Genomic DNA, 16,646 nt, shown 5'->3' on the forward strand with positions numbered 1-16,646 from the left:
AAGAAGCTGGAGAAAAAACTAAACGAAAAAGTTACGTAGAGGAGAAAGTCGAGAAAGGGTCACGATGACTTCATGGCCGATGGGGCGGGGCAGACCCTACTCTAGATGTACATGAGATTGTATGCCCAACAGATGATTGTTACCAGACGAGAGAGAATACGAACACGCTAAATTTGAATCTTGATTGTTCCGCCAGCGGCTTCATTGAATAATTACTGTTCAGTCGTTACTGCAGTTTGAAATCTGCATTAGTCTTCTCCCAGCCTTTGGGCGTCTCGTCCATCGATGCCACTTTCTCCGACAACTTAATCTTCAGGCTCTTTGCTCTCTCCGTACACAATTCATACATGGTTGTCAAGTTGAACAACAGGGTGTGCGAGGAACAGCCCGAGTCCACCAAGCTCTCGAGTAGAGTTTTGCCCTGAAATGCGTTAGCGCCCAGCAGACGGGAATGGCCGCGACTAAAAGAAAGATTAACATACCTCCCGCATCCTCCCCACATATAGCAGGCAAACCGCCATGTTAACCCCAATCATCTCGTCGTCCGACTGCTCTTTTAACTCTCTCCAGCGTGCTAGTGCCGCCACATACTCGCCGTCCGCCATGTCACACAGAGCGGCTATCGTCTGTTCGACAACCTCGTCCACCCGCCCGGGTTTCATGCACCGCCGGGCGGCCTCGACATCTCCCAGATGGAGCCACAGCAGCGCTTTGGCCGTCGCCATCTTCCCGTCCCCTCGGTCCTTGAGCGATGCAAGATGATGGGCGGCGCCAGTGAGGTCGTCCATCTCAATCAGCGCGCCGACGACCCTGATACCGAGATCCGCGAGCCTGTCCTTCCAGAGCTCGCGGGCCGAGTTGTCATGGCGCGCAGTTGCCTCGGCCAGGCGATCGCGGGCCTCCCGCGCCAGCTCGTAGTAGCTCATGACGGCACGCCGGGGGTCCCCAAAGCCCATAGCCTGGAGCCTGACGTTGATGACGCGCAGCTCCCAGGGAACAAGATGCAGACCCGTGGCCTCGTCGACGTAGAAGGAGCTGTTGAGGTCTTCGAGCGTCTTCACCTCCTGCGCTGCAATGGGCGTAGCATCAATGAGCGTCAGACAGGCGAAGCGCGTGTACAAGAGTTCAAAGATGAGGACGTGGTCCGATGGGTCGGGCGGCGCGAGGCCACCGGCGCCAGTGAGAGCCTGCGTGGCAGAGATGGCAGCCGCGCGATACTGGCCCCGCGCCAGCAGATCTGGGATCGACGTGTCGGGGGAGGGCTGCTTGGGTGAGTTGCGGAAGGAGGGAGGGACATTGAGGGGCGTCAGGGGATGGTAAATCTCAGGGCGGAGAAGATAGGAGAAGTCCTTGGGACGTGGTGTCATGCGCCTGGGAACCGGCGAGTGAGCCGCCGACCGCGAAAGCGGGGAGGCGAGGCCGGGGCTTCTTGCCGGGCCCAATAGAGCCATTCTCTGGGATTGTTGAGGCGATAGGGGCGATGGCAGAGGCCCTCTGGGTCAATGTCAGGAAAGCGCAGACCCCAGGCCGACACATCTGGGCAGGAGCGTTGCCAGAAACGGAAGGATGAAGGCACTCACTGGTCCATGTCAAGCGGCCCTTTGGTCGAGGAGCGCGGACGTGTTGCTGGGAAGTGGGAAATTAGCTTCGGTGCCTGAACCTTAAAACCCAAGCCTGGCCAACCAACTGCACTCGGAACAGGCGAGAACGAAGCTTGGACGCTGTCGCGACTGCCACTTGGCTACCTCAGCTGCCGTGCGTCCACGGTGTCGCTAATCACCCGGCGCTTCCCCAACCCATGCCCCAACCCGATCACCCCCTTCCAAAAGACAGCGACATACCTTTGACGCCAGATTTTGTCCGGGCATGGCCCTTTGGGTCCTTTAGAGGATCCATGGTCGAGACTGCCTCACTTGGTAAGCTGATGCTTGTTGGATTGGTCGTCGTGGGAATGCGCCAACGCCGTTTGAAGGAATGACGTTGAGAAAGGTGGGTCCAGACTGTGGCAGGCAGCTGTGGGCAGCTGTCAAGCCTTCAATGGCCTAGCACAGCTGCCTGAAGAGGTTTGAGGGAGGCGGACCTGAGGTCGATGTGGAACAGTTGCCAGATTTTATTTACATTGCAATCTCATTATGCGGGTTATTCATCTTGTGCCCGCTCATTAACACGCCCGGTGCACCAGTGATCTAGTGATTCCGTGAAGCTTGTCTGGCTTGTCTGCCGATGAACATGTTCAACGCCATGCGCCCTCGCCTCGTCCTCCGCCTCGCCCTCCTCATCTGTTACGGGGATCGTGATTCTATATATCCTGCTACTCTCCAAATCGGTTTCTGGTTCGTTCGTCGTATTGGCCGAAGCTCTTCGGCATTCCAATGCCGGTGTTGCGTTATCCTTTGTTGCATCCGCCCTCCAATCTCTATTGCCGGGATGCCAGCCGTCCGACGTTGTAAGATGAACGTTTGACTTCCTGACAACCTTCGCTATCAGTTCTGCCATGTTCATTTCGATGTGGAGCTTGACTAAGTATGCCAGGGGGTGGGCTTGTATATAACTGTAGTACCTTTCCTTGTCAGCGCGTCATGCATGGGTGGCGGAATGGACAGCAGAAGGGAAGGGGGGAGGCTGCTAACACAGTATCGTCGGGAAGAGACATAGTGGCGATTATCAACACCTGGCCATGGCATCATGTTAGCTGTGTCGGAATTGGACATTGCCCTCGAGGGTGTGTGGGGGCCATGCTTACATCGATCAAGAGCGACACACAAACTATGGACAGGTTGAAGCGGTAGACGCGCTTGTATTTTGTCAGGCCGTTGGCAATGAGCTTGGATCGCACGAGCCACATAAAGTATGCGTTAAGACTTCCGTCGATGATCAGGAAGAGCCCTTTCTCGATACGATCCCTTGATTGGTTACGAGTTAATACTTATCCTTTTGCTCATACTAAATACGAACAGGGAACTGGAATCTCACCATATTTTGTTGGCTTCAATGAACCAATCGTTGATCTGGAGGCGCGCGGGAATCCAGATGCAGAACACGCTGATGTTGATGAATCCTATGGCAATGCCTACTCCCCATTTGAGCCTCCTGGACTTTTCGGGGTTGTACATTATGAGAGAGACTCGGTTCGCCAGGATCTCCATCAAGCACTGGACCTGAGAAGCCGTCAGAATGTCCGTCGAGACGCTCTAGCTACGGCGGGGCCGGGAGTCTTGTACTGACCTGAACCGTCCACATGACGACTAGACAGGGATAGGCATGACGTTAGCACTGGTCTTGGCCAAGGGCGGTCATACAAGAGATAATAAAAACGGGAAAGGGGTGGGAGAGCTTACGTATGCCCATGAAATACCAAAAACTGCAAAAAATGGTTAGCAAAACAACGCTGGCCAGAGAGGAATTGAAGCCTTCAACATACCTCGGCTTGATGACACCGATGAGATAAAGCCAGCTACAAATGGAAATAATGATACAGCTAGCCCACTCCAGCCAAATCATGACAATGTATGCGCTGAGTCTGTGCGACCGTGACCATAGAGACTTGCGTGTCCATGAGCGGTACGTCTGTCGGAATCCCTTGGCAAAGGTGAAGATTCCAATGGAGAGCGAGAACCCCCAGAAAAACGTCGCTATCAGGATGTCCTCGTAGCGCGGGGTGGCAACCTTGAACCAAGGTGGGAGTAGATTTCCCTTCATGCTGTTTGCTTGGCGTTGTGTGGGTGTGGTGTCTGCATCCCGGTGTGCGTCATGTCTCGCTCAGCCGCCGAGATGCTAGAGCTCTGATGCTAGATCGAGATCGGGTCGAGGAAGCAAATGTGAGAGTCCTAGAAAAACTTATCGTCTACTTCATCATAATAATATGGTGCAAATTCGCATGGTAAAAGAACGAAAGAAACGAGAGAGAAGATTTAAACAGCAAGACAAATGCTTTAAGGGCCGTGGCTCGCTCTGACTTAAAATGGCCTAGAACTGTAGCGAATCTCAGACCAAGGGCTCGCCAGCCTATGTTCAGCGCGTCATCACGCCATTCTTCGAGCTCGTTCTCGACCTGAGCACCCAATTGTGACGCGAAACGTTCCAAAAGATTCCAGGGTATCCATGAATATAAAGCTGGAGAGGTTGTCGGCCCCAAGCGCACCGACTTTATAGAACCCCGACGGACGTCCGAAAATCACCGAGCGCCTAGAATAGAGTTTAAGGTCGTCAAATAGCAGCGTTGAACCTGTAACTCCACACCGTTTCGCGGGGCAATCTGGTGGAGACACGAACCACACTCCTGCATCTCGGCACAGTTTAAGGTTCGACATATCGTTGCAAGACAAGCATCAAGTTTTTGTCGTAAGGACCCAATCTCCGCAGATTGGCGCCTGATCCACAATAGCTTTATCAGCGTTCTAAGCAAAGAGATAGCAAAGCCTGAGGCCTGGATACTGAGAGCTATTCTATTTCCATTGGACACATCCACTCTAGCTTGAGGTGTGTGACCGAACGTCAACATAGAAGTCTTGCCGTCTGTTCATCGTAAAGTCTCACACTTGAATGATTGATGTTAGCTACCTTCGAGCCGATTACCATCCTAGAAACTCGCCAATCTGAAAACCCGAGTGTTTACTATGACCCAGGCTCTCAACGGACCCTCATTTGACATGGTTTGAAAGAGGTTGAGGTGAAGAATCAAGGACTCGAGATGCCTTCTGAACTGTTTACCAGTGGCTGAGAGATAACATGGAAGACAATTCATTGACCTGAGATAATGGCAATAATTTACGGTGAGCACGTTCCAACCTCATGAGCAAATCTTCAAATAACCGCACCTCAAAGAGTAATTCCAGTTAGTCTAATTGATCCATGTGAATAGTGTACCAATGAAAGTTGGCGAATACAAATCAACCACAAATCTAATATCAGGGAAGTCCTTTTTTGTACTCTACATAAGATATTCTATAATTACAAGTCTTCTAAAGAGTAAAAAACCCAAACGTGTCATATAAATCGTCATAAACCCAAAAGCCTACATCTCTCTTCTTCATCCACCCCAACCTCAACACTCCCCAGCGACCCGCGCTGACTACTCGCCCCGCCGCTGGGCCTCATACATCTTCATGGCCTGCTCCAGGCCCTCCAGGCTCGAGCGGTCGCCGTACGCATCGGCGAGCAGCGACTCGCGGCGCCTCCTCTCGGCCTCGGCCTGTTCCGCGGCTACCGACATGGCGAGGTGCTTGTCGATTTGCGCGTCGCGGTACGCGGCGACGCCGTAGCCGACGCCGACGAGGGCGACGATGGGTGGTATCCTTTCCTCGCCGAACAGGTCCAAAGTCAGCTACCCCTAAATAGGGAGAATCCAAGAGTTGATGGGGGAGGTCTGGAGGAGGGCGGCAAAGATGAAAGGGGAGGGCAAACCATTTCATCCCCTGTCCGCGGGAGGCATTGTGCAGGTACGGGAGGTAGCTTGGGTGCACCCGGGCCGAGGTAGAGAGCAGGCGTGCTCCCGGTGTCGGACGGCTGGCCATGGCGAAGACTGGTGGTGGTTTTGAACGATTTGAAACGTGTCGCTTGGTGTAGTAGGCCAAGGGAGATCTTGGGACGCCAAAGGAACGCGCCAGCATTTGTGTTTGATGGCAGAGAGGAGGGGAAGATGGGAGGGAGAAGGTCTCCGAAAGCGGCAGTGTATCAGAATTGCATCTGGAGACAGCCTGCTTTTTGTGTACTGCCAAATGTGCACATAAAAAGGGGGCGAGAGCGAGAATGAGTCAACGCAAAGCCCAATTCAGGGCGGCATAAGGAAAATCGCGAGGACGGCTGTGCGAGTGGTGTGTGAGCCACGTGGGGGGGTGATCAGAAGCTCAAGGACCTCCAACGGCGCTGGCCGCATCGGCAGGCTGTGGTTCGACGGTGTGCACATGCTGCGGGGCAAAGGAAGCTAAAGCCTGGGGTGCACAACCGAGGCAGCCCGCCAAACAGCCCACCCATGCCGGGCGTACCCTCGGGCGACCGTTTCCCCACACCTGACTGATGGCCCCCGAATCCCCTGATTGGCGTGCGATTCTCGGGGCCGATCGCGCCGCGGGGGCCTAAAAACCCTCGTCAACTGTTGTCCAGATGAGAAATTGAGAAGACGAAAGGCCGTTGTGGCTTCGGCCTTTGTAAGCTGGGCCACCGCTCAAGCACTGCAACACGCACAGCTGATGTGGTATAAAACCTGGCTCTAAGACGCTCTAGTTATTCTTTTCCTTTTCTCTGTATCCCACCTCTAGGCCTCTGGGCCCAGGCCCCCATGCCCTAGCACCAACAAGACTTCAGCGGCCGAACTCAAAATGCCGCCCGCAGCCCCTTGCCTCACCTCGTTAGCCCCCGTTCCACAATTCGTCGCGCCAACTCACGACCGACCTCGGCAACGCGACGACAACCCGAAACGAGCGATATCGACGTCTTCGGACACACGCCGAGATAACCAAGTTTAGCAACTTAAACTCACGGCCAAGGGGGTTCTGAGGTAAATATCCCGTTGTTGAGTAACATACTGACCGACCACGGGGGGCTCGACATGCAATGATGGGATGGTCTCCGGAGCATATTTTGGATTGGAATGGCGGTTTCAAGTTACATCATCCGTGGTGCGCAGCGGCAAGGCCGGCGCGGAGTCAAGGTTTTCACTCAGGTCACGAGGGCGGATGCCACCATCGAGAGGGAGCTTTTCGGGGGTTCATACAGAAAGCGTCGGCGCGGTTATACGGTATCGAGTTGCGAGTTTCGGTTTCGTCTATTCTAATTAGTTGCACCTGCCGGGAAATGCTCGAGTCGGCGCGGCTCGGCGATGCGACAGCGGGCGGACGGATTGGTCGATTCACTTTGGACCACGACGGGGACGAGACGCTACACGCCTATATCTCCTAGCATAGCAATCAACTTTCCGAGAGTGCATCAAGAATCGACTTCCAGGGAACTACTCACTCGTCAGTATATACTAACGGATACACTAACCAAGCAGCTCGGGAGTGGGCCGTTTGTCCAAAACCGGCAATAAGGGCTTCGGTTTATACCTACCTTACCTGACGGATTATGCCCGCACGGCAGCTGCATTATGCAGAACTCGCTCGTCAAACCGAGAGCCGTCCAGTCAAGGCCGGCCAAATTTGCCGATCTGTGGAGATGCCGAGATAGCATAGCGACATTGCGACCTGGGAAGCTGTGTGGCATACACACCCTCCTCTCCAAAAGTAGCATGCCTCAACCCGCTCATGCTGAGGAAATTCGAGAGCCATCTGCCATACCCGCTCGTTAAGCGGCCAAGAGACTGCGACCCCGGAGTTAGGTGCATCGATACATCCCTCGAAGCCGCCCTTTGCCAGACGGATGGCGGATCACTCGCCCCCTTACACACGCCATTGGGTACAGGCTATGCTTGCGACACGGCCACGGACGTCTGATATTAAGCGAACGTGCCGCCGGAGTGGCACACATATATTAACCAATATGCCAATCATATACCCACCGGTCATCCGTTGCAGGTTCTTGGCGGTAAAGTTGTGGCATCTTTTTCATCCGTTATCCATTCCAGACGGTCGTCACATCTTTTTCTCCGTCGTCGTCCCAACCCGGCTACGATCTCCATTCCAGCGGAATAAGCAAACAAACCCCAGCATAGACCGCCTGACGTGTAGCTCACTGAGATTGAGTTTGCCCTAGGTCTAGGCCGCTCTGTACGAATTAGATTCCGCCTTTCCGATTGGCCGCACGAGTAATGAACAATCTCGACCGAGATGTCGAGCCGCTTTCACGAATCCATGGCAGCGGCCACGGACGCCGCACCGATAAAGATGCCGTCCCCAAAGAGCAGCTCGCCCAAGTTGTCGCCGCCCAAAACTGAGAACGACGACGGCAGGCCCGACGACGTGATCGAAGCCGAGGACGGGCTCGTCGAGGAGGACGAGTTTCTCGCCGAGGGCTGGGACGCCTCGTCGTCAAACGCATCGACATCCGTCACGTCGAGCGTTTACCAGCACGCCTACGAGAATGGGCGGCGCTACCACGCCTACAAACACGGCCGATATCCGATCCCGAACGACGACCTCGAGCAGAGCAGAGAAGACATGAAGCACGCCATGATGATGGAACTGACAGTGCGCCCACCCCCCTCCATCTTGATTAACCAAAGTTACTTCCATCGAAGCTAATGCAGGCACTGCGGTCACGAATCAGGACGGCAAATTGTTCCTCGCGCCCATCGGCGACAACCCGCGGAAAATCATCGACATTGGCACCGGCACGGGCATGTGGGCCATCGAGATGGGAGACCACTTCCCCGGCGCCGAGATCCTCGGCCTCGACCTGTCGCCGATCCAGCCGCAATGGGTGCCGCCCAATGTGCGCTTCATAATAGACGACGTCGAGGACGAGTGGGCGAGCGGGTCCGGGTGGGACTTTGCGCACTTTCGGACCATGGCGCTGGTCCTGCGGGATCTGCAGAAGGCCGTCGACCAGACTTTTCGGTATGTCCTCTCGAGGTTTCCATTCTGATTTTCTAAATTGTCACTTCTTTACTCCATCTTCGATTCCGCAAGTGCGGGATGTCGATGGTTGGAGGCCCCAAGGGGGAGAAATAATCAAAAGGAAAAGAGTAAAAAAGAAAACAACAGCAAGGAAGGAAACTAACTGCTGGGGCGTTGCCGCCCGACACGCGAAACACAGCCACCTCAAGCCCGGCGGGTGGGTCGAGTTCCAAGAGTCGTACGGCATGCCCTTCTGCGACGACGGCAGCATGGACGAGGAGCGCGACGTCATGAAGCAGTACTTTGCGCTGTGCGGCGAGGCCATGGCGCGCTTCGGCCTGCAGCTCGACCTGGGCTCGCGCGTCGGCGAGTACCTGGAGCGCGCGGGCTTTGTTAATGTCGCGTGCGTGCGCAAGAAGCTGCCCGTGGGCACGTGGCCGCGCGACAAGACTCTGCGCCTTATTGGTCTTTACGTGCGCGAGGCGCTCGCGCAGTCGACGGCGTCGCTTGTGAAGGTCTTTGCGGGTATCGGCATGTCCGAGACGGAGCGCGAAGTCTGGGCCGCAAGGGTCCGCGAAACGGCTAGAGATAGTAGCATTCACCGGTACTGCTATTACTATTTCTGGTACGGGCAGAAGCCTGAGGAGAGCGACGGTGCATAGTTTAGTGGGTCGGGGGGGTTGGGTTGGAGAGTCGAAAAGAGGTGGGAGTGTCTGTTGATATTCGGCATCAACGGCAGCGGAATGGGAGGGACGGGGAAGGACGGCAACGCAAAGTATGTAGCACGGGCGGATGCCATGCCACACAACACACAGAGTGCTGGCAAATGAAGCCCAACACACAATCAATATCGACACAATATTCAAGCATTTTCAAGCATTTTCACTTCCCTTTTGAGTGATTCACGTAATTAGGTACAGGGCCAACCAATCAGTCCATTCCAGCTCTTATTACGAGTTAAATGGCACAATCACTGTTTTTTCTCTTTCTTTCATGTTACTATCTTGATACGTGAACCACCCGGCGACTGAAATATTTCCTCACAAAGAAACCAAGTGCATCACCAAAACCGAACCAACGAGCGGTATTCAAACCACATCCAGTTACAACACTACTCTTGTTCTCTGATCTCTCTTCAAAGCCAGCTCTACCTATGCAGTATGTACTGACTGCCTTAATACTCCTCCTCGGCAGTAGGGGTCTTAGCCGGCGGGGGAGGGGCGCGGGTCGGACGAGGAGGAAGCGGCTGCTTGCTCGGGGTCGGAGACGGGAGGGGCTTGCCGGCGCTCCGGGTGGGGCGGGGCGGATGTGGTGCCTTGGAGGGGCGCGGGGCCTTGGTGGGATGAGGGTGAGGAGCCTTGGTGGGGTGGGGCGGCTTCAGCTCCGCGCGAGCCTCGATGGCGGCATATTCCTCGACCTCGTCGGGCACGGCCCGGGGGGGAGGGGGGCCGCGAGACGGCGGCCGGGGAGCCCGCGTGGGAGGCGGCCGGGGAGCCCGCGTGGGAGGCGGCCGAGGAGCCCGCGTAGGAGTCGGGCGAGGAACGCCTCCGGTTGGACGAGGCCCGCGGGACGGGACCGCGGCCGTGGGGTGGGGAGGAGGGCCGCGGTGGTGTCCCGTGGCCGTCGGCTTGGGGCGGGCGTCAACTTCAGCCCCCTGAGCGACAGGGACAGCAACGACTTGCTGGATGGCCGCGATAGCGGCCAAGAGAGCAACGAAGATGCGAGTCATTTTGATAGAGTCTGCATAGACGACGGGAGGCTTTTGGATAGGTGATGAAGTTGCTGGCTGGTTGATGTGCCTGGCTTGAGCGAGAACTAGACTCGGACGTCATGGTGGGCTGGCTTTTATACATGGATGCATTGAGCGGAAGCGAGGTTGGTAGCTTCTGTCATAAGCTCTTCACGCCGCGCCTTCACGTTCAGAGACTACTTGAAACCCGTAGACCCTTGCTTTGCTTTGTTGCCATCTCAGGCGGAGGAGACAAAGGTCAACAACGGCAGCAAACCAAGGCCGCAGATATTGAAGGTGCAACGTCAGGTAGATGGTGTGACGAGGCTTTTTGAGCACATCAGCCGGGCCACTGATGACCCAATGAGTGCTTTTCTCAGTGTAGGACACAAGGCCCCCTCCCGCTGGTGTCGGGGTCAAAGCTGCGGGCCCCCAAGGTGAATGGAAGAATCGACCTATTACCCCCGGACGCTGCGTATAGATTGACTCCTCAATATGCAGCCCGTGTTAGTAACGTCGTTCCCGGTAATATAGGGGATGAGGATGCGATGGGCTATATGCCTGCCCAACCAGAGCGGCGGGGTTATCATGTTGGCTCTGACGCCGGTGCCGTCCCTCATATAGCCAGATTTGAGCCTGGCTTTTGCCCTCCAGGTGTGTGCTGTGTCTTTTTTTAGACCACATAGGACCGTCAACCCGGTCAGCCATGGGAAGTGTTCGAGACCGTACGGGTCACAGTCCTGGATTTCGCTCGCTCCCATTGCCCAAGCCTTGGGGTCAGGGCAGCTCCTCAATCATGAACTGATAAGACATGTTGGTAAGTCTTGGCATCGATTTAGCCAGTCAATTGCCGGTGATGCAGTATACTTACATTTCAATACCAAGCCCTCGTAGTGGGGCCATTGTAACCACAGGAATTGAGGTCGACGTAAGCTTATCGAAAGGAGGCGAGATAGAGACTCTTGTCTGCCCTGAAATCTGGGCCAAGATAGGGTTGGTTGGGTCGGGATGTCAGGACTAAACCACGCCACGGCACCACCAATGGGCGTCGGTGCCGGCCAGACAGAGTGTGTTTCTGCCCTCAATACCAATGCGGGGGTCGCATCGTGAATCTAGATGCGGCATCGGCTACCAGACGACTTGATCAAGGGGCTAGTGCAGTTTTCTGGAAAGTTCGACGGTGTGGGCGTGAACAAGTGACGTGATTGTGCGAACCATTGGACCATCTCGTAATCGAGATTCGAGTTGACGTCGTCAATCGCGGACAACAACTCTCCGCGGCATGCCGTGGAGAAGATAAGCCAGAAACTGGAGAAGGAGCCGTGTGTGTTTGTTTTCACGATCGCTTCGATGCAGCTTGAGGAGGTCCGGACCTTAGCGAGGTTGCAAAAGGCTAAATTCCAAACAACCCAGCCCTCTCTCGCTAATGTCGCCATGGTCTCTCCCCACATTCCGGGGACAGCGGACTTTCGGACCGGAGCGGCAGCCCAGCGAAGACAAGGCAACCAGGGGAGGCGGCGATCTGGGGAATATCCTTGCCAACGTTGCACACCACCAAAAAGGCAACCACACCGAACCAAGGCCAAAGAGTAAAGCCCGATATAAACGAGAGCTTCGAGTGTGGTCAGCGTAGCTGCATTTGTGAACAAAGCGCTAATGAATTAAGAGAGCGCTGACATTCGATAGGTTTGAGAGGACAATTCCTGGTTCTAGTCTAGCATAACACCGCTTAATATAAAGTAATTGAAGTCATATGCCGAGTTTATCGGACTTATCATGAAGAGTAAGGTCCGAAATGATTAGGTTAGACGCTCGAAAGCTGAGGGCAGATACTGGCAGTGTGCGAGGCGTGATGCGCCGATTCTGTATTGCTCCCATGCTCGGGAACAAGAGAACCATAAGGAATAGTATCAATGGCCCAGTAGGTACGGCTCCCATCGGCTGCCGATACAAGCCGCGGTGCAGTTGCAGCACCATTAGTTCAGGCTTTCATGTACCTTTTTTTGCAGATTAATATTATTACGGTCCGAATACATGGACGATTTCTACGGTCCGAGTAGCCCGACTCTCTCTATATGATTGGACACCATCCATCACAAATGAACCGTAGCGGGGCACACGGCAGACCTCTTCAGCGAATATCTACCCAAGTATTAAGGCACATTGATGATAAACCGGGAAACACTGTTGGGCGAGTCCCCAAATCTGCGAGTCCCCAAATCTGCGAGTCCCCAAATCTGCGCTACTCAACAGGCATTTATGGTGCAATCATACTTATCCCTTTTAATTTGTGGCTGGAGTTCTTCGCCTAATAATTAATTCCAAAACCATCTCGGCCCCTGGACTGAACGAGAACCTTTTGCCAAAACTAGAACTAGGAATGGTCCCTTAATTATTATGAGAAGACGCAGGGTTCTGAGACCATTATTGAACACCAAACTATTGAACTGTTTCTGGAACTGTAAATATTGGCAAGAACAGACATTCACATGCATTGAAGACTCATGGCACCAATCAGTGCACGATCCGAACCAACATGGTAACACAAGCTGCAAGCAAGGTCCATTCCCCAGACGCTAGGCAGAGGTAGAGAGGCAACAAGACCGTCCGTTCTGTCGCTAAGGCTCGTGGCTGTTGCGTTGATTGCTTCCCAAGCCTGAATACGGGGGATGATTTCGGAAAACCAATGACGTGACTACATACTGTTGGCCAACAAGGCACTGTTCTAGCCCTCCCAACTAAGGTAGCTGCATTGGCTCACCAAAATTATAGGGGGATGGGGGGTCGAAGGCTGGATGGATACCTTGCATCCGCAATTATCTGAGCCTCCAGGCCTTCTATTCTACGTCTCTGTTCAACTTATTCATGCTGTCACCTGGACAATCGAACCAAGATCAAATACGAAACGATGGCCGACGCCGGTAGCCACTCCTCGGGAGAGTACAGTGGTGTTATCGAGGAGGCTAGTTTTAGCAAGAGCGGCAAGGCTGACGGCATGGCCGCTGTAACTTCATTTGGCAAAAGCGTCTAGGACGTCGGGAAGGTTACGAAGGAGAGCAGAGAGAGACCAAAGGAGAAGGAAAAGACAGAGGAAGAAGAAAAGAAGAAGGGCTAAAGCAACTGATGGTGAGGAGACTGTGGTCACGGGTACCTTTCTGGAAGACTTGGCAGTTCTGGTTACTACCACGCTCTCGAACCCATTTCTTGCAGTTGCAACCTGGAAGGCAATCCGACGTCATCCTACTCCTTAACAGCTACCTCTTTGTTGAACAAACGCCAAAGATCCTCCATATAACGTTCCTTATCGGCAAGCTGCTTCTGAACATTCCCCGGATTTTCACACCAAAATTCTGAACCGACCTTCTTCGCTTCCAGAGACGGATATCCTGAGGGGCAGATTTGGCGCGGAAGAACGTACAAGGCGTTCATAGAGTCCATACAGAACCAAAACTACACTCCTTTTGACTCCCACATATCGTGCATGGCCCTCGCAACTGAGATGTCATGATCTGCCGCAATCTTGTGCTCTTCATCCTCCAATACATGCAAAAACCCTTGCCACGCCATATTAAACTCAGAAAATTGCTCTTCTGTTGTTATTCCGTCAATATCACATCCGGTAAGTCAGTGGGTACCGCGCGAGCATCTCAGCAGGCAGAGCGCAGACCCACTCAAGGTCAATTAAACACGTAATGTTCCATTCTTGGTCCACGAATATGTTGCTTGCATGTAGATCAGTAAACTGGAGAAGGAATGGGCCGTTACGCCATTCCCGTCTACTATAACGGTGGGAGATGGCCTGCAATAAAGTTTTAAACGCTATTTGACCCCGGCAATCCTCTTCATCATCGACCGCGTTTGGCTGGCTGAGGAACCGATGGTCATGAAAGGTCAGTATATCCGATCCTCGTTATCGCTCTGGTCGCTATCATTTGACTCGTCGCCGTTATTTAGCTCGTCGCTCGACTGGAAAATAGCGAAACTGACGGTACGGTTACGAGTACGCCTGGCTGGTATTATAGGCTTAGCTGGTATCATACGCTTGGCTGATGTTACACGCTTGGCTGGTGTTATACGCATGGTTGGAGTCGCGACTTTAATAGTACAGGGGTCGAGCTATACTACGAGTCCTTTCCAGAACTTATCGTATACGCGTTTGCCGTCATGTAAGGAAAGAGCACCCCAAGCACCTGTCAACGTGCGCACCCTTGCGCGCGCCCACCACCTGGCACCAACTGGCCAGACTGCTGCCGGCTGGCATGAGCCACTAAGCCAACGCAGGGCGCCCTGCCTTCACAAGCACACCCGGGACCGAGCCCCTGAGCATGTATATAAACAGTGGCCCTCGCCCCCTTCCTTTGCGAGGGCCAGGTTGAAGTCTTACCCCAATACCAGTCATTGCTCGCCCTCTCTGTTGCCTCCATTGTGACCACCTTGATCCGGCGTACCTGCCTTTTCAGGGCTTGCTGCGATGAGAGACTTGGGGTGAGCTGCTTGCTCTTATCTCATTCTCATTCCGTCTTGTTGGATTTTAATCATAAGGCGACTTACCTGAGCCCTTCTACAGGGTTAGGAAGTATGGCATGCCATTTGACACTCCTGCGGGTGGGTGCTTCGTTTTGTTTTCAGTAAATTTCAATTAGAGCAACCAATGATGTTGAACAGGGAAGGAGCTGATTAGCACCTGGAATTCCACCTGAGTCACAATAGCACTGGCACTCCACGCTGACAGACTGTTACGGTTGATCGCGACTTCCCACGGAATTGAAATATCAATAACAGCAGAGTTTTCCCGCCTACAGTTCTTTGGTGGAACATTGAGATAATTAGGATTCTGGACCTTCCTTCACAGTTCATCTCTCCTCCAAGTTGGAGAGAAAACCTGAGGCACTCGGGCCACTGGGTGCTTCTATTTTGCGGTTGGCGACTTGCAAGCCCATGTTCTATTCTTATTCTCTCACTGCCTGTGCTTCAGAGCATGCCTCAGCGCGCTCTCGTCGTCACGGCGACTGCCTTAGAAGCTTCCCGTCTTCCTTCCATTATGTTAATCAACACGAAGAAGGATGCTTGAGTTTGCGATTGGGTACCATCCTACCAAGGCAGATATTGAGGTATCTATGCAAAAATCTGTGATAGAGACGAAGACCAAGTACACACTCCCGCTCAAGCAAGGAAGGAGCTATTCAATTATGGGAGACGTGACGTCATCCGAACCAACCGCTCACATTTCGTTGGCCAGTGCCATCCGCAAAACCAGGAGTATTATGGCACAAATCACTTGCTTCTGCTTGGGATTTGTCAACAAACTCGTCATCCAAGACGCCGACAAGTCCCTCTGACCAACTCTAGCCTCGCGATAGGACTGGATTGAAACAGCTTTGGCTGGCGCTTAAGGTAACATGCGATAGCGCGCTCGCAATGCATCTCACATGGAAGTGGAAGCCACTTTGACGAAACCTTTACTTGAAGTGAAACGTCGCCACAGCCATAAACCAACCAAGTCAGCTCGGTCAAAAGGGTGTCAAAGCGCTCCTACATATTCGGGTCTAATTATTCAAGAGTAACCACCATTTAGTCTAAACGAAGCCACCCGCTACGTCCATAGTCTGTTTCTAATCTCCAACTAGCGGCTGCAGGCACACATAGCGACCCATCTTCATCACAGAAATGGACAAAGTAGGGTTGCCGTCGGCGACACGCTGCTGCAAAGAGGAAAACGACGGCTTAGACCTCTCAGGGTCTCTACAAACATGTTGCCGCCCACAACAACAGCCCTCGGCTGCGCCGCTTCAAGAGCCGTAGGTTCCCGAACTCATGCTGGTCGGTGATGTACGATTTAGGAGAAAGGAATCTTGCAACGTTACGATTGTCGGTCGCCGTCGGGAGATGGATCGTGAACACACGACCACACGGCCCCTTATCGCTTGTCACGGCACACGGGTTCGGTGATAAGACGAGGGCCTAGCGGCCACGGCCAGGTTCGAGGCTGGCAAAGGTCGCATCCAAGGCCACCCCCTTTCTCCCCTCTGCGTCGAAGTGGCACGCGTGTGCCTGGAAGCACGGGGGACCTGGGCGCGTGGTGACCAACACGCGCGTTAATTACCTGCATGCGGTTGCAGCAGATGCGGTTTGGGGTGTGAGAGCGTTGGAGCATGGTCGGTCTGCTAGTCCGCAACAGGAAGCTGCATCGGCCCTGTAAGGGGGTCACTCGGCACTGCACCCAAGATCTGAAGGGAACACCCGCAGGCAACCTCATTCCGTCACTACTCTCAGCTCCAGACCGACGTCCGATTAGACTTTGTCTCAAAGAGAGGCAATATGGCCGAGATTGTGTGCATTCGATGCCGCATTTTGGTAGCAACAAGGAGGCTCTAATCTCCACTCTGCACCACATGAGCAGCCCGGAGTTTTAATCTCCCACACCA

The 16,646-nt window shown here is 53.9% G+C and overlaps 4 protein-coding genes across 4 annotated transcripts; 2 read left to right on the plus strand and 2 right to left on the minus strand.

Moving 5' to 3' along the window:
* Window positions 1–226: 226 nt before the first annotated feature.
* B0T26DRAFT_749129 (uncharacterized protein) lies at window positions 227–3,699 on the minus strand (the record flags this gene model as incomplete). Its single annotated transcript, XM_060445057.1, has 10 exons — window positions 227–421; window positions 483–1,494; window positions 1,581–1,626; window positions 1,842–1,927; window positions 2,631–2,671; window positions 2,744–2,903; window positions 2,974–3,158; window positions 3,226–3,245; window positions 3,339–3,361; window positions 3,422–3,699. 10 exons carry the CDS (start codon window positions 3,697–3,699, stop codon window positions 227–229), a joined length of 2,046 nt encoding a protein of 681 aa, XP_060297553.1.
* Window positions 3,700–4,776: 1,077 nt separating this feature from the next.
* Window positions 4,777–5,980, minus strand: B0T26DRAFT_699863 (uncharacterized protein). The gene is made up of 2 exons (XM_060441496.1): window positions 5,404–5,980; window positions 4,777–5,294 (listed from the first exon to the last, which is right to left on the minus strand). Exons 1-2 carry the CDS (start codon window positions 5,607–5,609, stop codon window positions 5,072–5,074), a joined length of 429 nt encoding a protein of 142 aa, XP_060297554.1. The 5' UTR covers window positions 5,610–5,980; the 3' UTR covers window positions 4,777–5,071.
* A 1,840-nt stretch (window positions 5,981–7,820) lies between these two features.
* On the plus strand, window positions 7,821–9,154 carry B0T26DRAFT_641298 (S-adenosyl-L-methionine-dependent methyltransferase; the record flags this gene model as incomplete). The annotated part of the gene is made up of 3 exons (XM_060437320.1): window positions 7,821–8,123; window positions 8,203–8,492; window positions 8,692–9,154. The coding sequence occupies 3 exons, from the start codon at window positions 7,821–7,823 to the stop codon at window positions 9,152–9,154; spliced, it is 1,056 nt and encodes a 351-aa protein (XP_060297555.1).
* Window positions 9,155–9,375: 221 nt separating this feature from the next.
* B0T26DRAFT_769141 (uncharacterized protein) lies at window positions 9,376–10,472 on the plus strand. Its single transcript, XM_060446516.1, has one exon. It carries the CDS (start codon window positions 9,646–9,648, stop codon window positions 10,264–10,266), a length of 621 nt encoding a protein of 206 aa, XP_060297556.1. The 5' UTR covers window positions 9,376–9,645; the 3' UTR covers window positions 10,267–10,472.
* The last annotated feature ends 6,174 nt before the right edge of the window (window positions 10,473–16,646 follow it).

Source organism: Lasiosphaeria miniovina, assembly GCF_030549165.1.
Source record: "Lasiosphaeria miniovina strain SMH2392-1A chromosome Unknown B0T26scaffold_3, whole genome shotgun sequence".
NCBI classification, from domain to species: domain Eukaryota; kingdom Fungi; phylum Ascomycota; class Sordariomycetes; order Sordariales; family Lasiosphaeriaceae; genus Lasiosphaeria; species Lasiosphaeria miniovina.

Bases quoted from the DNA above. Each gene is read 5' to 3' on its own strand.
- B0T26DRAFT_699863 (XM_060441496.1), bottom strand. From the start codon at position 5,609: ATGCTGGCGCGTTCCTTTGGCGTCCCAAGATCTCCCTTGGCCTACTAC. The intron at 5,295-5,403 runs GTTTGCCCTCCC...CGGCGAGGAAAG, and splicing joins CGCGGACAGGGGATGAAATG to GATACCACCCATCGTCGCCC.
- B0T26DRAFT_769141 (XM_060446516.1), top strand. From the start codon at position 9,646: ATGCAGTATGTACTGACTGCCTTAATACTCCTCCTCGGCAGTAGGGGT.